Below are 25,906 nucleotides of genomic sequence, written 5' to 3' on the forward strand. Positions count from 1 at the left end.
CAGGGGGAATCACTCCACTGACTCCTGTCTTATTCATCTGTCTGATCATATACGTGGACAAACCTCTAATGGCTTGTTTACTGGTATGATTATGTTAGATCTACAGAAGGCATTCGACACTGTAGATCATGACATTCTGTGTCGGAAGCTTCGTGCGATGGGAGTGGAGTCTGTGGAGTGGTTTCGCTCGTACCTAGCTGATAGGACGCAGTCTGTACATGTTAATGCCGCTAAATCGGATTTCAAATCAGTAGTGTGTGGTGTTCCCCAAGGGAGTATACTTGGTCCTCTTTTGTTCTTGACCTACGTTAATGATATGAAAACAAGTATATCATCCAGCTGTAAATTAATACTCTATGCTGATGACAGTGCTATTTTGTATTCACATAAAGATCCAAGTACCATCAGTCAAGTTTTAGGCAAAGAACTCGAGTCCTGTAGTAAATGGTTAATTGACAATAAGCTATCCCTCCATCTAGGCAAAACAGAATGTATTCTTTTTGGTTCGAAACGTAAACTCACCAAGGTGGACAATTTTCATATACAATGTAATGATCATGTTATAAAATCTCAGACGCATGTAAAATATCTTGGTTCTATTCTAGATGCTGATTTGTCCGGTACTTCTATTGTAAATAATATCGTCAAGAAGGTTAACTCTAGACTTAAATTTTTATATAGACAACGTGACTTTTTAAATAAAAGTCTTAGAAAAAGCTTATGTAATTCTTTAATACAATGTCATTTAGATTATGTATCCTCTTCGTGGTATTGTGGACTCACGAAACAGCTTAAGCACAAGTTACAAATAGTCCAAAATAAAATGGTTCGTTTTATTAACAATTCCCATTGTAGGACATCACTTGTTGTATCGCATTTTGAAGAACTTGGTTTATTGAACGTTGAACAAAGATGCAAGCAACTTCGGCTTAACCACATCCATAAGATTTTCTACAATAAATGTCCAAGCTATATGAAAGACAATTTTGTCAAATGTACAGATGTCCATCAGTATGGGAATAGATCCCGATTTAATTTTTATGTACCTCAAGTTGATGGCTTTACTAGTTCTTCATTTTACTACAATGGTATTACGGATTGGAATGCATTACCCGATAATATAAAGTTCATCGAATCGAAATTTACTTTTAAGAAACTTGTTAAGACACATCTATTAAATGATATGAAGGTAGACGAGAATTCCATGTATTTTTACTTTTAGATTTGTTTTATTTTTATGTAATTCATTATTTTTATGTTTTTTATTCGTGTCAGTGTATTATCATGTCAACTTTTGAAAGATTCACTTAATTCGTAGAAGAAATCATGTGTAGGATCATGTCGATTATATATTAAGAACTGAAAAAACAATATATTTATAGTCACGTATAAGATCTGTTCGACTAAATCCAGGGACCCCGTTGGAAATAAGCTTTTTCATGTTTACATGTCTAAGCTTTACGGGTTATCCTGTGTATACATCATGTCGTAATCTTATTTGGATCTGTGATAAATGGCACCATTCATGTAATGCATGTTTCTGAATATGATAATAATGCAATCTATACGTTACTTATTGCCTTGATTGCATTGAATTGTAAATTGCTTGACATGTATGCACAAATAAAACAAACAAATAAAACAAACAAACAAAGAATGTGTCTAAGATCTCAGGAATGCTGTAAATGGTTGTATTATTAACGTCAAGTGTTAATGGCAGAGTGAGGGAAGGATTTGGATGTGCAAGGGAATTAATTGTTTTCCATATATGTTTTGTTGACACATTTTCCTTTACTGAGTTATTATAAAATTGTTGTTTATATTTCTTTCTTAGAAATGTTACATGGTTCCTTTGTTTTTGTACTCGTCGATTTTGTGATGTTTTTACAACCTGTCTCGCATTTTAATTGGATGTTTAATTTCGTCTGAAAACCATCCAGGTAAAATTTCTGACTTAATTCTTTTTGTTTTTATAGGTACATGGATGTTTAATGTTGATGTTATGGTATCAAGTAAATAATTGAGACATGTATTGGGATCTGAGACCATGTCAATCATTTCTTAATTTGAGATTAATAAATCGTTTTGGAAAGTGTGTTCCTTTAAATGTTTGAATTGCCTATATTCTTTTGATATATGCTTGGTCTTGTGTATTTTTGTATGCATTTGTCTTGTAAAACATACAGGAAAATGATCACTAACACTATACGATGAAACAAAAACATTGCTAATACGATCGGGTCGGTTTGTATGAAAATGATCAATAATTGTAGACGATTTCTTTGTAATTCTTGTTGGTTCTATTACTAACTGTTTAAGACCATTTGAAATTACAAACGAATTTCAGCGAGAGTTTTTGAATGTTTCTTTTTCAGACTGAAAGTTCATATTTAAATCTCTTAAAATATAAAGTTCTTTACTCATACAGTTAATAGCGTTTTAAAAGCTGATATCATAGGCTGATACCCAGTCAATTGTAGAATCTGGTGGACTATAAATAAAGTTAATTAGAAACGATTTAGTGTTTGGGAACATAATTTCAATCTAGACCGATTCTAATGAGCACGTATTTAAATCTAATCTATGTTTGAAAGGTATATTGTCTTTTATGTAAACAACTATGCCACCACCCTTACGATTATCTCGGTCACGACGAAAACAATTAAAATTTGGAATTTGTATATCAGAATCTTGTATTTCATTGATTAAAAATGTTTCGCAGGGTCCTAAAATATGTATTTTTGTATGTGAGAGTACATATTTAATTTCATCTAATTTAGGCATGATGTGACGTATATTAAGACAAACAACATTTAACCCCCCTCTGTTACAAAAATTGAAGTCTAAATTAGGAGCAGTATTATTGTCACACTTGTCAATAGTAATACGCCTGTCAATATTTTTAAATATGCAATTTGTACTTGAACTAGATTTATCAATATTGTTTTTACTAGGTGTCAAATAATTTGAACAATAAGATGTTTTAAAAAGCGAATTGCTCGCATTACATATGCAGACATTATTATTACATTCTATACATATATATTTAAGTGTATGGAACCTATTTGGAGAAAGGCTACTGCTTGTTTGTTGTATATCATGCGATTGTCTGTTAAAATTGTCCTATATTGGAAACATCGTTGGAGCCATGACTCGTCTCTGTCCTCGGTATTTCCTTAGCTCCCATGGTAGTACGAGTAGCCGCCAGCGACCCATCGATTTCGGTAGCAGTCTTCGGCGCTGTGATTTCGCTGTCCACATACCGTGCAGGTTTTACCCTGTTGCCATCGCGATCTGTTTGTAAACGAACCAATTTGGGGATGTTCGTTCACACTTCCGTTGAAGGACCCGTGCCTTGTTATTGCTAGTTGTCGATTTATGGCTGTAACAAGAGCACTAGTGCCTTTTGCATTGAGATGAATGCCGTCTCGATGGTAGTAATGGCGGGCTGTGTTCCCATTGCCGAATACAAACGCTTGATGACAATCAATGATACGTACTTGCATGTCTTCTCCAGTCCGCGTTTATAATTCATTAAGCGGAAGTACGTCAGTGTCTATGCGTGGACAAACGGTACACAAATATACTGCGCACGATTCCGATTTTCATCTTATGTCCAGGATTAGAGATTTCATGTTATTGTAAATCGTAGATCGAGCAGAACCGGAAGCAGCATCGTTTCCCCCAGCATAAACAATGATATTCTTGTATTTTGAAGCGATTTCGCTACTTAGAGTTGACTGGATTTCACGAAGTTTCTTTCCTGGGCAAGTAAGTACATCCACGTCCGTCTTCAAGCCAGACTTGTTTACCCCTTTTAAGATAGAGTCTCCTATGATGAGCGTCTGTTTGGTTACTGTTTGGTTTGATCTTTGATCTTTATTTGGTGTTTTATGTTTTTAAGAAACCGCTAAAGAGCTGTCATTTGTATTTTCGGTATTTGAACTTTGATCTTTATTCTGCGTAGAATGGGTCTCCGGAACATTGGAAGAGCTGTTATTTGAAATTTCTTCATACGATCTTGTAGGAGTTTCCATGAATTTATTTAGCGATATTTCAGTTTTTGTTTGTTGCGTTAAAATTTTCGACATCTGGTTTTTAAATGATTCAGCGAAGGGTTGCCATCGTTTTAGAAGTCCCTCGTTTAGGTTGCACATTTGCGTTTTAACAGATTCTGAATTTGAAGTAACATCTTTCAAATTATTTTTCATGTCACTACAGCACAGAGTGTGTTGATTTTTTAAATCACATACGATATCTTTTATTTCAGCGAGTTGCGTTGAGGTCTGTAGAATTTGTTCCCGCATTTCATTTTTGAGCTCATTTATTTCACTTGAAACGGATTTCATTAAATCATTCAATATCTCATGGATATTGGAATTTGTGTATATTACTAGTACACAGTATTGCCGCACTTGTACAGTTGAATATTACCAAATTCGCATTTATTTTATTTCCCGACGCCGTTTCATCTCTGATAACTAACTAATTTATTGCCAAAAATGTTTTTTCCCCCTATTTTTGGAACTGAATTCCTTTTAAACACATTTTGGGACCTGACGTCCGAATGACAAACAGCTCTTTTCTATATTACGTTTTACACGAAGTAACTGTCATGAATGAATTCCGCATTGGTGCGAATGTTTTGTAGATCATTTCCTTTTTAGACGCAATTTATAGACGTTAAAGACGCCAAGATTTTTTAAAAAAGGCGTTACGAAGTGTTACGAAGTTACCGCTCTAGAAAGCAAAAGGTACATGAAAACCCACCAATCAAACAAAAAAGATTACGCCGAAGTAATAGCCAGTTAAACACAAACAAAAATGACATACGTGCAATATAAGTGAAATGATAAACAGAAAGTGTATAGCCGGTTCGATACTAGTATACAAGGCAAATGTTCGAGTTGATAAATGTTGTATCCCTTTGAATTGGGAAGGAAAAAAGATGGTAAAATGGTAGATTTGTACCCCAAAATTAGAAAGTTAGGGCGAAAAACAGCATAAACGGGGTGAACAGTAAACATTTCAACACAATAAAACTACTTTGAAATATTGCAAGAAACTGTTAGCTATTCCAGCATGAGGAGTAATCAATGTGCTTCATATACTGAAATATTGATAGTATTCAATGAAATATAAACGAAGATAGAGCATTTTTTAATAGGTGGTTTTCATGAAGTTGCGGATACTTTGATTCCCGATATAGAGCACTTCGGATAACAGAGACTTTAAACAAACTGAGCACTCTGATAACCGAGTTTTATCTTTTACCTGAAATGCATTTATGTATATTATGCCTGTTCTTACCAAACATTTCGAAGAACGAATCAATTTGAATTGTCAAGCGCGACACATTTTGGAATCAATGCATAACGTAATTACATAAACATGTGAAATATAACCAAGGACGTTGTTTGTTTTCAGAAATCTCATTACTATTAATTTATACGATTAATATTATAAGTGCAATTTTTAAATAAGATTCAAATGCTTATTTCTAAAGTAATATATTTCAAGTGACAACCGGAAATAATTGTCTTCATAATGAACTTGTTTTTTGGTGGTAACTTGTGATTCAGAGACATGAAAATACAACGGATCATGTGGCTTAACACGATTGTGTTTAATTTTAATCATAGCAGGCCTTTAGATAACGGGGGCAAAGGTATCGTAAAGCGGCAAATACACATTTGTTCTTCATAAAATACTATGTAAAGTAACACTATACTTGGTGAATAAGATGCCGATACAACACTGTTGCTACTTGCATAAAAACTGCGCATTAATTAATAAAGTAGACTAACAAGTATTTACTGGTAAACACTGATGAGAAAAGCGATTGAGAGTTTATAATGCAGTATACATGTGTCTTCATGATTGTCACATCTTGTTTTTAAAATAAAAAAAAACATGACAAAAAACAGAAACAATACAAACAATCATGCTTAATTACATTTAAACCATATCGCAGTAAAATCATATTGAGCTGACTAAAATAAACATCAAAACAAAAAGTTATTAAAGGGGCTTTTTCACGTTTTTGTTTATTGACAACATTTAAAAAAATGTTTCAGATTCGCAAACTTTCGCTGTAGTTATAATATTGTTTAGGAAAAAGTAAAATGAACAGTTACCATGCTCTAAAATATCCATTATATGCATCTTTTGGCGATTAAAAAACCCTTACAATTATAAAGCGTTGCAACGCGAAACGATTGAATAATTTGAAGATATCTGTTGTTGTCGTTATATGTTGTGATACTACAAAGATTGCTCATATAAAGTATACAATACATCACTCATTGTATAAGCACGGATGGCCGAGTGGTCTAAGCGATAGACTTTTGCTTCAGGGTCAATTTTTCTTTCTATATTTTTTTACTGGTGTTTTTAAGATCTAATGTTCACATTTATCAATATAAAGCAGTTAATGACAAACTTCAATACATGGCAAAATCTGCTAAAGGGCCCCTTTAACGAAGATACCAATTGTTGTAATTTAAGTGTCGTATACTAATGCTTTAAAGTCACTATCACGCTCACCAATACATACGGCTACTGTATTATGCTATATAAAAACATTCGACAACAAATAGTACCATACGATGGTTAATTACAATAGGAAGACCCTAAAAACAAGTAACATTTATGTAAAAACGTTATATTACAAGCATTCGGCAAGTTTTAAGCATCTCAATATCTAAATATCGTTCCACGATGTAATCTACTTTCGCTTTCGAGTCAGGATCGGTTTCATTCGGGTTGCGTTCATTTGCATAATTTATACAAGCCATTTTCGCATTCGCTAAGTTCCAGTTACCCAGAATTCATTTTGATATCACAGAATGATTATTCATGAGAGCTACGTCATGCTTCCTACGCTTACCGTATCCAATCTCGTATTCGCCCGTAAATGTTCGGATATTTCACGGGAGATATAAATGGAATTATTGGTGGCCACAAAAAAATAAAAACGAGCATTTTGTATCTCGTTAAATCAATTCTACCAGACAACATCTAACGTTGAAATTTTGCATTTTGCTTAAAGGAACATTGATTTTTGTATGGGTTAGCTTTATTTAACGAAGTATTCGATATTTTTGAGCGTGATTGTTACTTTAAATTTAGATATGTCATTAAATCTTGTATGCGTCATTTTTGGAAAGAAATGAATAAAAGGTAACATTCATTAAATCCGATTCCCTCATCCTGTAATATATAATTAGGTCATGTATATCCAAGTTCATATGCAGAATGTGTTGTGTTTATATTAATAACAATGACGGGTATGCACAACTTTGACAACACTATCGTGTGATTCAATCGACCGCCTGTTCCATTTGCTATGTGTTTTATTAACTGACATTGAGCCAAAAAGTTCCACTAGAATTTCGGACCTGCATCCCTGCTGATATTTATCTCTAAGTTGCAGTTTTAGCAGAGTGATGTTTCATGACATGCTATCTTGTATATTATATGTAAATGGCCTTAATATCTTCATTAGGACATAATTATACATGCTTTAGATCAGACGTTTCGATACAAAGAATGTAATTTAAATTTGTTTAAGCTCGTGTACTACGCGAAAATCCATCTGTTGTGTGACTCGAAAACTGGAAAATGTATGGTCATATAGACTGTACTCATCAGACATATCGAATTATTTTCACATTTATCTTTCACATGTATCTTTCACATGTATGCAAAATCATAATCATATTCCAAGAAGATAAAAATATTTCGGTAAATCGTTTTTAGTATACGCCAGTACATACAATTTTATTTATCGCCTGCTTACTATAACAGTATTCCACAAAGAATTCCGCATTTCTGATGCACTAAATAGAATGTGTTATATCTGGTAAAAAGTGTCGAGTAATCTGGAATAGAAGTGCCATTGTCATTGAGATGATCGGCAAAAGAAGTGTCCGTGAAAATTTGGCATCCGACTCTTTAAACATTTGAATTTCCTCAAATACGTTAATAAACTAAAATGTAACATGTTGTAACATTAATGGACATTTTGATCTTTTATTTGGAATAGTTTGCACGTTCTTGATTTATTTCCAAGTATTTTTATTTTGTTGAAATACGTACTGATCATCTAAATTCATGATGATTATCGATGGAATTTTAACATTTTTTGTATAAAATCCACCGTTTTTCCACGAATTTCTTTCTACGCAATTTGACTATACCATTAATCGACCGAACAATGTTTCGTGTCTGAAAACCAAATGAACAGAACATAAATGCAAAAAAAACTGAAGAACTCAACTCTCGCGCGTGGCTTTTGTTGTTCTCTGTTATCAAAGTGCCATCTTTTATCAAAGTATCCGCATACCCGGCGTGTTCCTTCCAAATGGTAAAATGTCAGACTCAGAGGACAATGTTTAAATTGTTGCATACACAGATTGTTCTGAATATAACGAATTTGACCATGCAATTTGAAAAAAAAATCCGATAAACGACCACCGTGAGCAGATGGTATATCCCCATGTAACAACCGTTTCCCTACCTTAAAGGGGCCTTTTCACGTTGTGACAAAATACAAAAAAATGTTCAGATTCGCAAATTTTCGTTGTAGCTATGATATTTGTGAGGACAGTAATACTAAACATTTACCATGCTCTAAAATATCCATTTTATGCATCTTTTGACGATTAAAAAGCCTAAAAATTATAAAGCGTTGCAACGCGAAAGGATTAAATAATTTGGAGAGTTATGTTATTGTCGTTATATTTTGTGATACTACGAGAATCGCTTATATAAAGTATAAAATACATCACTCATTGTATGAGCGCGGATGGCCGAGTGGGCTAAGCGATAGACATTTACTCCAGCGGTCAGTGGTTCGAGCCCTGTTGAGGGTTAGTTTTTTTTTCTTCAATTGTATTCTTGCTTTTTTACTGGAGCTTTTTAGATCCAATTTTTACCTTAATCAATATAAAGCATGTAATGACAAACTTCAATATCTGTCAAAATCTGTGAAAAGGCCCTTTTAAGGTCCAGGAAACAATCAGAGTACAATTTTAAAATTGTCGTCGTAAAACATCTAGTGAACAGTAACCTAATTATGTATTGACTTCAATCACAGTGGGTGGATAACAGGACGGCGGCCTTACTTATCATTCAAATAAGAACATGATAAATTCGTGACGTTAACATATTTCTCATAGATAAGGCCTATGGAAGGGAAAAAATCCGCCAGCACATGCATGCTGTTTAATGACATTTTTATTTCAATACAGAACATGCATGCTGTTAAATGACAATCTTATTTAAATACTGTCAAATGCTTTATGATACTTGGTAGTTGCATTTTGCCTAGTTACATTTGCTGTGCAAGCAAATGATCCAATTGTCACATATTGATAAGTGTATAATTATATTGTCAAATATTATTAAGTGTACAATTACTTCATATATATATATATCTTTACTTCGTGTGTGTTATTGACCATTGCAGTTAAACTTTTGGAATTTGTATTGATGCTAATTCTAACGGCGTTCTTTGTTTTACTATGTGAATTTGGCTATGTTGCTACTGAATTTAACTAGCTGTTAATATCTTTGTGGATCTATATTACTACTTAAGTCGATTGCTAATGCGTCTCTGATTTACAATTACTCTTCGGTTTAATGTAAAACGTTACAACGCGAAACGATTGAACAATTTGAAGAATTATGTTGCTGCCGTTGTATTTTTTGATACAACGAGGATTGCATATGTAAAGTAAAAAATACAATGGTCATGTTATGAGAGCGGATGGTCTAATGGATTGAGCGATAGAGTTTTTCTCCATGGCTCCAGGGGTCAGTGGTTCGAGCCCCGTTAAGGGTCACTTTTTTTAAATTCTTTAATTGTATTCTTGCTGGTCTAGGGCGAAGCCCTAAGGCCAAAATGGGAGGCGGAAAACTACAACGGGGTTAGCCTAAACCCAACCCTAACCCTAACCCGACCCCTAACCCTAACCCTTACCCTAACCCTTTTTTGGGGTTATCACCCCTGACCATGCCTCGCCCGTTGTAGTTTTCCGCCTCCCATAATAATGATACAAATTTCTGAGACAGTCAGAATTGGCTGGCTGCCAAAACCCACGAATGAATGAATTCCCAAAAGTCCGATTTACCACTTGGTGGTCATTCGTGCGCAATCAAAGAAGTCCTTCGCAGATCTCAATAACCCGCCTTGTAAATACAGAACATCACTATATAACATGACAGTGTCATAAAAACTTTAAAAAATATTATTGAAGCAAACTTGCTAAGAATTGGCTACGACATAGTTTGTATTATTATTTGCATATTCATGCGATAATAAGTTCCTCACTTGACGGTCTAGGCCGAAAAGGTACGAGTGTCTACGGAGACAGTAATTGCTGTTCTTTTCGTCACAGTTCAAGAAACACGCGTGTTTACAAATGCACGGGATTTTCGTGAGTTTTGGCGGGTATAGCGTCATTCGAGGTCCGCTTACATGAGACAACGCACGTTGTGGTGCAATATATTTGTTTAAAGTTTGATATTACGTTGGAAAAATGTCGGAAAATCAAGAAGTTTTGTCGGGGAATTTCAGTAATATCGACTGTGGAGCAGTCGTTGCTCAGCAGGAAAGTAGAATGTTCATTTCAGTGTAGAAAATAAATTCACAGTATCAACAATTTAGGGATTTGATAATTTGTATTGTTTTTCATGTTTGGCTAACGTGATTTACATACTTAAGTTTCTTCTTTGTTTATTCGATAAAAGCGGACCGCTTTCTACATTTGGTGTTTGTTGTAATGTTTGTTGTCATTTGTTTGCTAGTAAGCAAAGAATTATTTTCGGACGAACGAAGAGAGGGAGAAAATAAGAAGACTTTTTCTGATACATTTTTTAAGACATTACATTTGGTATTCATAAACATATTTTAAGATATTGTTTTTTTTTATTTTGCGTTAACGAGACAAGAAAAAAGAAAAAAAAACAATAACAAATATTCATGATAATTATCGGAAATATACGAAGTTACCGGATATGATATTTAACTGCGCAGATCGAGCAGGAAAATCGAGCGCGAAAAGTTCTACGTGAGACAACGTACACAATCTGTACATCGTTCTTTATCAGGGTAAAGGCCCAGTCTCACTATGATGCCGGCGGAGCACCGGTGCGTGATCCGGGATCTACCGGGATGAACCGGGACTCTGCCGGGATTAACCGGGGCTCCATTTGGGACGACCGGGATGAACCGGGGAAAACCGGGGCTCCACCGGGAAAGTATTAAAATGTTTAATACCTCCGGGATGAACCGGGAGTCACCGGGAAGGAGCAGCAAGGACCGGCGCGGCACCGGGAATACCCGGGGCGGCACCGGGAACAACCGGGACGGCACCGTAGCTCAATCAGGGCTAACACAGATCCCGGCAGAGCTACGGCAACGCCCCGGTGAATGCCGTTAGAGTCCCGGTATAGCTACGGTATATAAGAAAACCGGCGATCTGCCGGAACGCCAACGGCATTCACCGGGGGCCCGCCGGGGCATAACCGGCGACGACCGGGGTGAAACCGGGGCGTTGCCGTAGCTCTGCCGGGGTATGATGCCGGTATAGACACGGTAAGTGTCGGCGGTGTTACGGCATACCGGGGCTCTGCCGGGACGCTGCCGGCTTTCACCGGGGCTCAACCGAGGCACTACCGGCGACAACCGGGGCTATGCCGGGACGTTGCCGGCTTTCACCGGGGCACTACCAGCGACAACCGGGGCTCTGTCGGGGCTTCACCGGAATAAACCGTAGCCAGTCCGGGTTGACCGGGACTCTGCCGGGCTGTTGACCGGCTTCAACCGGGGCGGCACCGGAAAAATGTGTGACTGCGTTCAAAAAATTCTACGAATCATCCCGGTCCTCGCCGGTCGTCCGGCGTTAGCAAACCGCGATGGACCGGGGCTCTACCGGCAAAAGTGAGACTTGAGCTTAAGTGGATTTTCTTTTGTATACACATTACAAAGGAAGTATGAGTGTTTTCCTGATCTGTTAATTATGTTATAGGAAGCTATTTTAGGCTATTTAAAGTGATTTATTTGACGCCAACAATAACAGTTTTTTTGCGGCCATGTTGTTGTTGTTGTTGTATATCTTCACCGCCTATGTAGACGAACCTCTACCAGATCTGTAGAGTTGAACAAAAGGTTATCGTTCCCACAACCAGTATCGTGTTGTCCTCCACCGTCTATGTACACTGTAGTATATACACAACTATTGTCTTTTCTTGCAGTCTCTGAGCTTCTGCACTCAACCGCTAGGGTCAATGCGTATACATTCGGACAAAGGGAGAAATTCGGACAAAACATCCTAAATGCATTTTACGTCACACTAAACCTAGCCCCAGGCCTTCAGCGCCTACAGCTCTTTGATTTTTTTTACTGGAGATATTTAGACTCAATGTTAACATTTATCAATATAAAGCATTTAATGACAAACTTCAATACATGCCAAAATATATGAAAAGGCCCCTTTATGTTTATGGGTTTTAATTTCATCTTGCGTCGCCTTTGCTCGCCATACACATCCTTAAGTCAAGTAAAAGTAGTTATATTTTGTTCATTTGTGTATATTTTTTTCTCGTACGAGTCAATTATTCTTGACTCACTTCATGTTATGCTATATTGACTCTTTATTTTGCGTTACAAGTTTAATGATAAAAAATAAGAGCACTACACTCTGTGTTCGGGTCTGAAATTATGTGTTCTCTAATCGTTCTGCATAACTCTGTAACAAATACGTGGAGCAGATGCTGTTTGATCAGCAGCAATTGCTACTTATTATGCATTGTGACTTTGTCGCCGCGTTAAGATCCAATACTAATAATTAAGAAAATGGATTGGCGATATTGGGAAAATGAAGTGCATAAAATCCGTCGATTACATTAATTTACTATAAAATACACTCACCTCCCTTTAGTTTGCCCTAACAGTATTTTTAGATAAGAAGGGTGTGCAGGCATAACCTGATGATGATTTTACCCCTAATTATAATTTGCCGCACACGAATACTGCTGGAGAAAAACTAAAATGAGCACATTGATAGAAACTATTCAAATGAATCGTACATTTGTTCTACATGTGTCTTCAAAACCTTTCGCATTCACTATTTCAAAATACTAAAATATAAGTCAGTTTTTAATACATCTTAACAATTAGTATTATATTAGGGTGTTAGAAAGATCGTTTATAAGTTTCATCCATATTAGTTTTATTGACATACATTTAGGAAAAATGGTTTGTAGATCTATACAGTCTTGATAAAGTACAGTAAAATAAAGCCAACAACTTTATGCAAATTAAAACAATATAAAGATGTGAAACTCCAGCTGATCCAGCAGTATTGCATTCCTATTATACATACGTTCGTGGTTCTTTATTTATGGCAAGTGATTTTTAATTTAGGAAGTTAATTTAGGAAGTTATCATCTTTGTATTGCGGGGTTGTATTTGAACAATTACATATTGACACTTAAAAGTACATTTTCTAATTATTATGGTTGACGCTTTTTTCTGGCATATGTATTTCTGCCCTAAATTGTCTTCCTTAAGCTACGATCTCGTTTTTATCTTTTTTTCATTTAGTCTGTCACGACACTTTTTGGCGAGGTATTTGATTCCGACACGATAACCTTTTCTATGATTTGGGCAGGTGTTCATAAACGCGTATTCCTAACTTGAAGTCGACCTTATTCATAAGCCGTACAGGATCTGACTATTCGTGCTTCTTTAATCTTTTCAAATAGTTTTCTAGTGATAAATAGGCCAGAACATCAGTCCGTCAAACTAACATGACGCATGGCCAGAGTTGTCGCGTGTAATGCAGATCCCTAATCAGTTTTTGTGAAAAGTAAAGTCGCACTGCGCCGACCCGCTTCAGACGATACAGCGATACTTATTCAATATTTCAGTGGAATCGGCTACTTTCCTGCTGCGACAGAATCCCTTTGAACTTTTTAATTGCAACATTTGGAATGGTCCTATCCCCGCTTTTTCTAAGATTTCCATTAATCCAAAATTGGATGTCAGAACTTAATTATTCTTCAAGAGCAATAAGTTACAGGCATTTTTTGTAAATTTTAATTGCAGCCATACTTAAAAAATAATAGCATGAATAAGTTTAGATCTGATCTTTGTAGATTAAGGGTTTCATCTCGTAGATTAGAAATCGAATCAGGCAGATGACCTAAACCCGAAGCTTTACCTTTTCAAGATATACAAGAGCTTGTCACAGTAGTACCAAATCCCCGCCGAACTGTATTTGCTTGTATGAGAACATTTGCTTTAGAGAGTAGAATAATATTTGTAAAACATGGCACCTGTGTCATCTATTTATATTTCAAGGATGAATTAGTTATATAGTTTTGGAGTTATGCTGAAGAGAATATAATATATAGAAATGTAAGAAAGGGAGGTTATTAAAAAACTACGGCCGATAGAGTTATGGTTCATGTTCACTGCACTTCTTCTAGTTGCCATCTATTTATATTTCTATTTTCAAGTAAATCTATTCAGTAGATTTAGAGTTATGCTCCGGACAAATATCTACTTTGAAATTGAATAAAGGGAGATAATTAAAAAATTAAGGATGATAGAGTTATGGTTCTTAGTCACTGCACTTCTCCTATTTGCCATCTGTTTATATTTCAAGCTTCAAGTAAATCCCTTCAGCAGATTTAGAGTTGTGCTCCGGACAAAAACTTACTTTGAAATTAAATAAAGAAAGATAATTCAATAACAATGGTAGACGGAGTTATCGTTCTTAGTCACTGCACTTCTCCTACTTGCCCTCTGTTTATATTTCAAGTTTCAAGTAAATCCCTTCAATATATTAAAAATAATACTCCGGACAAAATTTACTATGAAATTAAATAAAGGGAATTAATTCGATAACTGAGGTAGATAGAGTTATGGTTTTTAGTCACTGCACTTCTCCTACTTGCCATCTGTTTATATTTCAAGTTTCAAGTAAATCCCTTTAGTAGATTTAGAGTTATGCTCCGGACAAAAATTTATTATGAAATTAAGCAGGGCTCGACATTAACTTTTGAAGCCACTTGTCCGGTCGGTCAAGTAGACCAAAATTTCACTTAGTCCTGACCAAAAAGCAAATTGTCCTGACCATTATATAGTAATCTGCTCAGTACCTTGCCAAATAATGAAATAATACAAAATGCTCAAATCATAAAGAATGTAATCATTAAAAATACATGTTAACATAATTGTAGGCGATTTCAATACAAAAAGAACTGACTAGAATAACGGAAAACTCGAGCTTATTGATTTTTAAACATACAAAGCCATAATACCTTACAAAAACTTGTGTTATACATAAAGATGACGTCACTTCGTTAATTGTCTCTAAGATCGGTGTGTACCGGTGTCGTAAAATGCATATTCTTTACAAGGGAGAATATTCTGGTTATCTTGGCAAAGGCAAATGTTAAGGGTTGCTTCCATTGTAAACAGTACGGTGTAGTATTGCATGGAACTATCAGAATGCCTTGCGGTTTGTCGTTTAAACGTTAACATAATATAATCGAAAAAGTGTTGTGGTAACTCCACAGAAATAACGGATCTAAAGGCATTTTTTTAAGTAATTAAATTATAACGACCGCTTGTCCCGTCGGACTAGCAAATTCTATATTTACTTCTCCGGACTAAAAATTTGGTTGTCCCTGAAGTCGGACTACCGTTAATGTCGAGCCCTGAATAAAGGGAGATAATACAAAAAAAAGGTAGATAGAGTTATGGTTCTTAGTCACTGCACTTTTCCTACGTGCCATCTGATTATATTTCAAGTTTCAAGTAAATTCCTTGAGTAGATTTAGAGTTATGCTCCGGACAAAGTTTCGGACGGACGGACGGACAAACGGACAGACGCACAGACGGACAGACGGACAGGACCAATTACCATATCCCCTCCGAATTTCTATTGCTTATATTATGAAACAGTTATTTGCTATAAGTGTGTACAATCCTGTAATACCGAATAACAGCGACCAATTTCGTCACCACTTTGTTTACATAATCACTAAATAACTGCTTTTAAAGTACATTTCTGAATTATATTTAATAATTTTGTTGTATTAATATTAGCATACGTTTTTTCGGGGGTATTTTTGGTTGAAATAACGAACGATAAGAATGGTACCTAAATTTAAATTCCCCCATGCTTCTGAATTTTAGTTTGGTTGAATATTATTCTATGTGCCGTCATTTGATACCATACGATACGACTTAGTTACAATACCTTTGACCGTCATGTCATGATGATACCATTCGAGTTTAAAAATACCATGAACTTATTTATCTGTTAGTATCATAAATTCATAGAAATCTAACCGTTATCATTTTTGTCGACCGCATAAACGCATTAACTTTTATATGTATTTCTTTGAATAGGGTATTTAAATCTAAATATACCCGATTAGGTTTGACTGATAGCATTGTCAAAGTGTATACTGATGTAAACTAATAAAACAAACACCATTATCATTTCGGGTAATACATATATCACAACAAATTGATTTCATAGAATGCGTACTTTTGTTGGGATGGTTAAGGGCCACACCAATACATTTTAAACGCTTTACACATAAACTTACTTTGCTTACTTAAACTCGAATACGCTGCTCGATCTACAATCGCAATCATGCCAGCATATTACTTTGAATAGTAATATCGTTATACTTTGAAGGTGAACTTTTATTAAAACATATGAGTTAAGTTTAAATATATTTTATTTTTGAAATACGTATAAATTATAGTAAATATACTCATGAATTGCCATAGCCCTGGTGAGTACATATAATATATAAAAAATTGTATAACGTTACACACACTTAAAGGAGCCGTCCAACGATTTGGTAATTGACAAAATTAAAAAAGTTGTTTCAGATTCGCAAATTTTCGTATTTGTTATGATATTTTTGAAGAAATAGTAATACTGACCATTTACCATGCTCTTAAATATCAATTATGTGCATCTTTTGACGATTTGAAAACCTGAAAATTATAAAGCGTCGTGCGACGCGAAACGATTGAATAAATTGGAAAGTTCTGTTGTTGTCGTTGTATTTTGGGAAACTACGAGGATTGCTTATATACGTAAAAAAAACATCCGCTCTAAGCGTGAGCGTGGATGGTCGAGTGCTCTAGGCGGGAGACATTTTACTCCAGGACTCCAGGGGTCAGTGGTTCGAGCCCTGTTGAGGGTTACTTTTTTCCTTTTTTAAATTGTGTTCTTTTTTTACTGGAGATTTTAAGGTCAAATATTTAAATTTATCAATATAAAGCATTTAATGACATGCTTCAATAATGCCAAAATCTGTTGGACGGCCCCTTTAAACATATTAAGCAAAATAATCTAAATGTGTACTATAAAAAGTATACACATAACTAATAAATTAAATCTTGCTTCACAATTAAATGAATTTAACGGATTGGATTCCCAAAAATGGGAACTAAAATTAAAACAAAAATAACCATCTTTCTTATGTTATGCATACGTGATTAGAAACTTGCCTTAAATTAAAGACTACGGAAGGTCTACATTATCATTTTCTGATAAGGTTTTTGGAGTTTCATGGTTCATAATTTCAAACTACTACTACTACTACTACTAATACTACTACTACTACTACTACTACTACTACTACTACTACTACTACTACTACTACTACTACTACTACTACTACTACTACTACTACTCCTACTTCTACTACTTCTTCTACCACTACTACTTCTACCACTACTACTACTACTACTACCACTACTACTACTACTACTACTACTACTACTACTACTACTACTACTACTACTACTACTGCTACTACTACTACTACTACTACTACTACTTCTTCTTCTACTACTACTACTACTACTACAACTACTACTACTACTACTACTACTACTACTACTACTACTACTACTACTACTACCACTACTACTACTACTACTACTACTCCTACTACTACTACTACTACTACTACTACTACCACTACTACTACTACTACTACTACTACTTCTACTACTACTACTACTACTACTACTACTACTACTACTACTACGTCTACTACTACTACTACTACTACTACTACTACTACTACTACTACTACTACCACCACTACTACTACTACTACTACTACTACTACTACTACTACTACTACTATTACTAACACTACTACTAATACTACTACTACTACTACTACTACTACTACTACTACCTACTACTACTACTACTATTACTACTACTACTACTACTACTACTACTACTACTACTACTACTACTACTGCTACTACTGCTGCGACTACTACTACTACTACTACTACTACTACTACTACTACTACTACTACTACTACTACTACTACTACTACTATTACTACTACTTCTACTACTACTTCTACTACTACTACTACTGCTGCTGCTGCTGCTGCTGCTGCTACTACTACTTCTACTACTACTACTACTACTACTACTACTACTACCACTACTACTACTACTACTACTACTACAACTACTACTACTACTACTACAACTACTACTTCTACTACTACATAAGAATAATACTACTTCTAAAAATAATAATAACGTATGCGTTGCGAGTTTTGACTCCATTGGAATGATCTGGAAAAATAATTTGCATGACCACTATCTGATGGTGCATTCCAAATATATAGGCATTCGAGCTTACGATTCTAGAAAAGATTTGCTTTTTATTTATTGGTAATTGTTTGTATTACTCTACTTACATTTTTGTAATGGTAATAATTAAACAAACTGTACCTGTGTACACTGTATAAAAATAGGGTTTATTATGTAGAATGATGAATTTGCGGATGAGCCAGCTACTTTTATCTTTCATTACGATTTCCTTGTAATCTTTGTTACATTCACGGAAAGTGATCTAGTTATACTTCAATAATTCGGACATGGTAAACAGTAGGATTTTGTAGTATAACAGTAACACGTGAATTATTTATTTAACGTGAATATGTATCTGCATTACCTTTTTCGTTTTTTATTTATTTATTTATTATCTTTTGCTACATACACATGTCTTTCTGTCGTGTAACTGTCATTCGCTTTTATAGGTTCTCAAGTATGCTATGGGCAAAAATCGATATTTGTGTCTTTTTTACGTAAATTGAAGCATTTTTATCTTCCAAAAGGTAATATTGTCTTTTTGAGCACATACATTAACTATAAACTAAAAACTAAAATAAAAGAAGCTAATAAGCAATGTTACATGATAAATCAAATGACATACATCTTTCTGAGCATTTTTTCATAATATATAAGCTACACAAATCACATAACACACAATTTCTCCTTTCCAATATTTCACATCGACTGTAATTCTCATTTGCAAACATAAATCAAAACAATTAAGAGACGAATTAACTTCATCATTATTTTAAAAATTAGACATAAAAAATACTATTAAGTAGTATAAAAGTAGGGCTTTCGCGGCCATCTTGGACGGTTTATACCGCCATCTTGGACGTTCCAATGTTCTCATTGGTTGTAATGGAGTGAGATCGGCCTTCTGATTGGTTGATAGGTTTGGCGGCCATCTTGACGGTTTACAACCGTCGGTTTATGGCGGTTTGATATATGATGAGCAAGAATGTTGGCGGTTTGACGCCATCTTGACGGTTTCACTTCCGTCGGTTTGAAATATAATACGTGAGCATTTTAGCGGGCGGTTCGAATAATTGCCGCTATATTGACGATTTCACTTGTGTCGGTTTGAAATATGATAAGTGAGCATTTTAGCTGTTTCACTACCATCGGTTGAATTTTCATGAGCGAGCATTTAAGCGGTTCGAATGATTGCCGCTTTATTGACGACTTCCGTCGGTTTAATATAGGATGGATCCGCCATATTGATGCGTTATAATAAAATCGTTTAGGTACGAGTATGCACGGTTTAATAGTGTCGTTGGATTAGGTGGTTTATTTTTTCATCCGTCATTTTAACTTTTGTGAACATCAATTTAACGAAGCATTTTCGAGCCAGTCCGCTAGTATAAATAAGCACGCGTCTTTTACTCAATAAACTTCACGAGTTGTTTTATTTAACTAGTAATGAATATAATGGTGATTGTGAATAGAGTTTAAACATGAAAGCATTTTCCTTTTTTACTTCAAAATAAATATTAACCCCCCGCTCTGAAATAGCCTTCATATGTACCTGACACGTGGTTTACATACTTAAGCGTTACAATCATTGGGTGTAATTTGTAGTTAATTTAACCAAGAGACTTTTAAATCTGTTAGTCAGCGTTTGAAGTATCATTACACTCACCCCTTTTCACTGAGCGCATTTTGTAATTTTAAGTACAAAAGAGAAGTGAAGCGGAGTTCATTAGAGTATATTATCAAAACAACGATCCATTGAAATGAAAGAGACCAGTTGTCTAACACACATTGCGTGGAGATTATCAAAATAGCATTTGACAGGAGTGTCTGGGTTCCCACAGACATATCCTATTATTAACAAAGGTCAATTTAACCTTTATACCTCTGTGCAATGTAAATGGTCTACAGCCCTTTAAAGGGTCCTTTTCACAGATTTTGGCATGTTTTGAAGTTTGTCATTAAATGCTTCATATTGATAAATGTAAACATTGGATCTTAAAAACTCCGGTAAAAAATCAAGAATAAAATTTAAAAAAAAGGTTGCCCTCAGCAGGGCTCAAACCCCTGGAGTCCTGGAGTAAAAAGTCAACTACTTAGACCACTCGGCCATCCTTCCGGATATAATGACAGATGTATTTTATACTTCATATAAGCAATCCTCGTAGTTTCACAAAATATAACGACAACACCAGAACTCTCCAAATTATTAATTCGTTTCGCGTTGCAACACTTTATAATTTTCAGGTTTTTAAATCGTCAAAATATGCATATAGATCTAATGGCTATTTTAGAGCATGGCAAATGTTCAGTATTACTGTTTCTTCACAAATATCATAACTTTAACGAAAATTTGCGAATCTGAAACAACTTTTTTCAATTTTGTCAGTTTACCCATTCGTGAAAAGGCCCCCTTTTCTCATGTTTTCATTGACCGTTCCAAGGCGGTTACCTCAGTTGTATTCATATTTTTGTCTTTGTGTGTTTGTTATTTATGTGTTAGTCATGTTTACTCTTAAAACTGTTTTGCAACTGTTTTTTTGTCTTACATTAAAACAACAACAGATTTTCTCACTTACTGATGGATCTGAAGCGTTAATTTGAATATGTTTAGAACTGTTCTTAGCGGTGTCAGATTATGTGTATATAAGTCGAAGCTGTTGGTGTTTGTTGTGTGTATGCTGTAATATAGCATGGCAATAGCCAAAATAATGAAAACGCTTATTTTATTGTATCAATCCGCATTCATTGATTGGATTTATTATGACAATACTTGTATACACGTTTACACATTTCATGAAATATCACCATACAATGAACTGTCTGATTTTGTATTTGAATTCAAATTTATTCTACAGTGTTCCAAATATTTAACCATTTACATTATGTTTCAAACTGTCATATAACGTAATGTTAAAAGCATACAAGGCAATGTAATTTTTCATTGAATATCTTGTTATATTAGCATAAACTACACGCCGGACCATTCAACGTCTTTTTTTTTTTCATTGCATTTTACACGCTCGTACATATGATGTTCCATAAAGCAGCAGGTGAAGTTCCATTCTTCGAATCAGTACTTACTTAACATGTATTGATACAATTTGCTGACCGAAATTTTCGGACGTTGTTTGGGTATCACTATAGGCGAGTCTAGTTCATCATAAGAAACATAGAATTTACATTTTCCATCTCCCGACGTGAGTTTGTATTGCTTGTAGAATAAATCGTAAATATCCAGTTCAGCATTTTGCCAAACAGATTGGTCCTTTTCGGTAGCCATGTAGTCAATGACCGCTTGCAGTAACCGCCGTAGCCCTGTAACATCAGCTTTACTTTCGTTTCCGCACCACTTTATGATTGCTTTTCCAATATTTATCTTGCTTATTGTGTAACATTTCTGAAACAAAAACAGAACAACAGATGAATAACGCACATTTTTTTTATACATTTGAGTTTATTTTATAATAAGAACAATTTTGTAGTTATAACTTGATGTCATAAACGAAATCTAGTCAATTAATGATCCAGTACACGTCGTAGTTTATCAGATGATCCTGTATTTCCACAAAACCAAACGATAGCTTTTCCAACACACCCATGTTAATTGCTTGACAATGCTGAAAGAACGCAACATAAATAAAACTAGACCCGTCACTGTTGTGTCTGAAATACTCCTGTTTGCCTCTTTGTCTGAGGGCATTGCTAGTTTGGGATTATATTATTACAGTTGAAGCTAGCACTTATACTGTTTCGTATTAACCTGGACAAATGTAAATATAAAATGCATCAATTAGCGATTACACTGAAAGTATCAACGCAAAAATAATGTCTTTTCTGCACTGCACATCTTCTAAATTAGAACAATCTATCTTTTAAGGTTCTTGTTTACAGATTTTTTTTTTAAAGATATTCCCTGAACAAAATAAAAATAAACAAAAGGGAATAACTATACATATGTAAAAGCGAGATGTATTCTTTATGTGAACTGCCCTCAACCCCCGTAAATATCTCTGCCTATTATTTCCCAAGCTGATAACGATTACATATTTATCCCATCATCAGACGTGCATTGTCGAAATAAACCACTGTGGAATAAATTTTCCTCTATTTCGGCAGTGCTGAAATATAGCTGTCACGCGCGGCGGAGAATGGTCATATTACTCGGAATCAACTATAAAGTAATCATTTTTAGTAAAATCGAATCAGATTCAACAAAACAAACAATTTGATACCAAGATGTAATATATTTTTAACAAATAATGCAACTCAAAAAGCAAAAATAAACATTATTTACAAATATTAAGTGCGCGTACTCGTGACGTCATTATTAACACGTCATACGACACAATGCATGTTCTTTCACGCTAAAGCTGCAGTTGTTTAGTGTTCTTTTTTATTATTTCTTAAAAATCGGGGACGTAGAGGTATGATAAACAGAAAAACAGGTTAGTTACTGATCTTTTTGTAATGTATTAGGCTCGGCACGATTAAAATAATGAAACAATGTTTGCTTAAAATAACTTTGGGATTATCCGTGTAGTTCGATTTTCCTATTCTATTTTTAAAGAAATAATTTTAGACTAAGAAAATTGATGAGATAAATCGAATACTAGGTCGGTGCCGAATAAAGCACCAAGGCTCGTGGTTCAGATTTTCTAAGCCTCGCAAAATAAACTTTGCTTTATTCGGCACCGACCTAGTATTCTCTATTTAGATAAGCTATACACAAAATTGCATATTGTAAAAAGAGTCGCATAGTTCATGTATACATCTGGTTTCGCAATAATGCATGCCATATATGAACATCAATATAGCCCAAAACTAATTATAATTAATTATAGATCGTAACAAGATTACATGGTTATTTGATGTTTGTTTTCGTGTCGGTGCACTTACCAAATAGTAAATACGCCCGTATATGCAGTTCAACAAATTAATTTGACCCATCAATTTGACATGCTTATGTAACGATACATGTATTTAAGCAGAACAATACATACTTTAATCAAAACGAATGCCTGAAACTATTTCATACGAGGACGCCGCACTTTCCCTCACTTAGATATACCTAATTTAAACGTTTTGACATGAAATCTCTTGCAGTTTAACCGTCATGCCATCGAAAATATATCGGTTTTTGTGATGTCCGGACGGCCAGGCGGCAATACCACTCGGAATACCTTACCCCCCTCCCACCTTTAAACGTGTTTGTGCCGGAGAGGGTTGGTAAAAATATAATATTGTTTAAATCAACTAAATGGTTAACTACATCAAAATCTCCTTATCAATGTGGCCGTTTGGTTAGTTACTGCTGCTTTTTTGTCAATATGCTACGTACCATAGTGTTTGTTTTGAAACCATTTTCTTTCTTTCCCATAACACCTTCGTCTTCAGTAGGTAATATCCCATCAGAAGCTTCGCCAAGTTCTTGCTTTCCTGAAAGTAATGTCGCCTTTTTTAAACGTAAAAAAACGTAACATGGTAACATTATATTCACATCTATACCAATACGATGCTTTTACATCGCTGTATTTTCTTCGATTTATGTGTACATAATGGTTATTGTTTATGACTTATGATTTCATTCGCTAATTCAAATAATAATGAAAAAAAACGAAGTATCTCTAAAGTGCAGTTCACTAAAATACCTTTCTTAAAAATATTCAAAAACATTCGTTTCCCAACATCGACGGCGTTCACAACTTTTGAGAACATTTTCTGAAAAGACAAACAAAAACAAAATAAGATTATTAGAGATTACGTATCTCATGAAGCATACTCGATAATTTAACGCATTTTTATAGAATTTTTCGTGTAAGCGTTGTAAGCATATTGGCTATTGTTTAAAGTTAATACAGGCACTTCGCGTTTTAACCACGTGTTCTGTTTCTAGCAGTTCTGGACGAGTATTTGTGTTTACCTTATTTTTTGCAGTTGCCCAAAAACCTTTTGGCGCATATACTAATAGTTCACCACCACAATGTTTGCGAGACTCTTCTTTTTCTGCAGTTGATGATATACCAACAACAACTGTATCAGGCTCTTGTGGGCTTGAAGGTAATGTCACCTTTTCTAATAATGACAAAAACGAAATATGGCGTCATTTTATTTAGACCAATAACAACATTGCAGTTTTACACCGCTGTCATACACACATTTCATGTTGATCAATTAATAAACACTATCTATGTGCATTCAATAGTATGATTTTGTTGACTAATTCAATTCATTAAGACATTCTTTAATAATACTTTCCATTTGCAGGCATTTTTGAAAACACAGTTACCTCTGCTGATAGGTGAGACGTCAATCGGAGGACAAGGGATATACTGCTCTGCCATTTCACACCAAATCGCACTAAATTATAATTTATGTAGTAGATAGCAAATGACTCTGGAAATAAATTAAAGCCGAGCGTTAGCACCGTCATGTAAAACAGTTTGATTACACAGAACTTATTTCATATTATATTTTGAAAGCCCGGCAATACAATCGCTGCGATGTTGTACTTACTCTTTACCGGGAAAATCCGGAGGCAAAAAATTTTTAAAAACCAACAAGCCGTGCACATGTTTATTGTGTGGCTTTGTAGATAACAAAACATATACAGTGACTTACATTTTTAGAATTTAAAATATCAGTACTTTACAATTGGGTAAAATTTTCGAGCTGATTTGATTTAGGTTTTAAATAAATTTTACCATGACACGTTATACTACTCCAATTTTAAAATATAATTATTCAACCTTTATTCAATGTTCACATATATGATCACAAATAAATACTGTAAATGTAAACACGTTGCCTTAAATCAATCTCTTAACGGCAATACATGAATAAATACTTATATAAATACACCCAAATGGTGCATTATATAATTTTCGCATTTTAGTTATAACGCCAGTTATCCGTTTTATTTCAAAACACTAATCCCGTATGTATTTCAATTAATAAAAACAATCCGAAGGCCTTCATCTAATCTTCTTTTAAAGTGGAACGTCGTGCAACATATAATACTAATTTTAAAACGTCTTTTTTAGTTAAAATAATATGATAACCTCTCGTCGTCGACCAGATTACTGACGCAAAATTAAATGGTAAAGTCTAAATGCACTTTTTTATCAGCACGTATAATTCAGGTTCAGTGCCGTAGCCAACATTAAACTTTAAACTTTCATCACTTTGAGATGCGACTGCATTATTTTTTTTATATTTAGCATTCCTGATAAGTA

At 34.7% G+C, this 25,906-nt stretch overlaps 2 protein-coding genes across 4 annotated transcripts in view; both read right to left on the reverse strand.

The window, feature by feature from the left end:
* LOC127844376 (carbonyl reductase [NADPH] 1-like) overlaps positions 1-25,906 on the reverse strand; it is a 199,712-nt gene that overhangs the window by 101,642 nt on the left and 72,164 nt on the right. The gene's annotated exons all lie outside the window — the stretch shown is intronic.
* Positions 21,621-25,786, reverse strand: LOC127844378 (uncharacterized). Of its 3 annotated transcripts, none has more exons than XM_052374522.1 (6): positions 25,733-25,786; positions 24,961-25,067; positions 24,595-24,746; positions 24,323-24,392; positions 24,013-24,110; positions 21,621-22,071 (listed from the first exon to the last, which is right to left on the reverse strand). In XM_052374522.1, exons 2-6 carry the CDS (start codon positions 25,013-25,015, stop codon positions 21,745-21,747), a joined length of 702 nt encoding a protein of 233 aa, XP_052230482.1. In that variant the 5' UTR covers positions 25,016-25,067; positions 25,733-25,786; the 3' UTR covers positions 21,621-21,744. The 3 variants fall into 3 exon arrangements, with proteins under 3 accessions (XP_052230482.1, XP_052230483.1, XP_052230484.1); XM_052374523.1 differs by lacking the exon at positions 25,733-25,786 and adding an exon at positions 25,480-25,709; XM_052374524.1 differs by lacking the exon at positions 25,733-25,786 and adding an exon at positions 25,376-25,411.

The sequence above is a fragment of the Dreissena polymorpha genome, chromosome 9 (genome assembly GCF_020536995.1).
Source record: "Dreissena polymorpha isolate Duluth1 chromosome 9, UMN_Dpol_1.0, whole genome shotgun sequence".
Taxonomy (NCBI): Eukaryota; Metazoa; Mollusca; class Bivalvia; order Myida; family Dreissenidae; genus Dreissena; species Dreissena polymorpha.

What these genes read in the sequence shown, in the direction of transcription:
- LOC127844378 (XM_052374522.1), bottom strand. Translation starts at nt 25,015, where the DNA reads ATGGCAGAGCAGTATATCCCTTGTCCTCCGATTGACGTCTCACCTATC. An exon ending in CGTCTCACCTATCAGCAGAG is followed by an intron (nt 24,747 to 24,960) that starts GTAACTGTGTTT and finishes TGTCATTATTAG; the next exon opens with AAAAGGTGACATTACCTTCA. An exon ending in TTTGAATATTTTTAAGAAAG is followed by an intron (nt 24,111 to 24,322) that starts GTATTTTAGTGA and finishes CATTACTTTCAG; the next exon opens with GAAAGCAAGAACTTGGCGAA.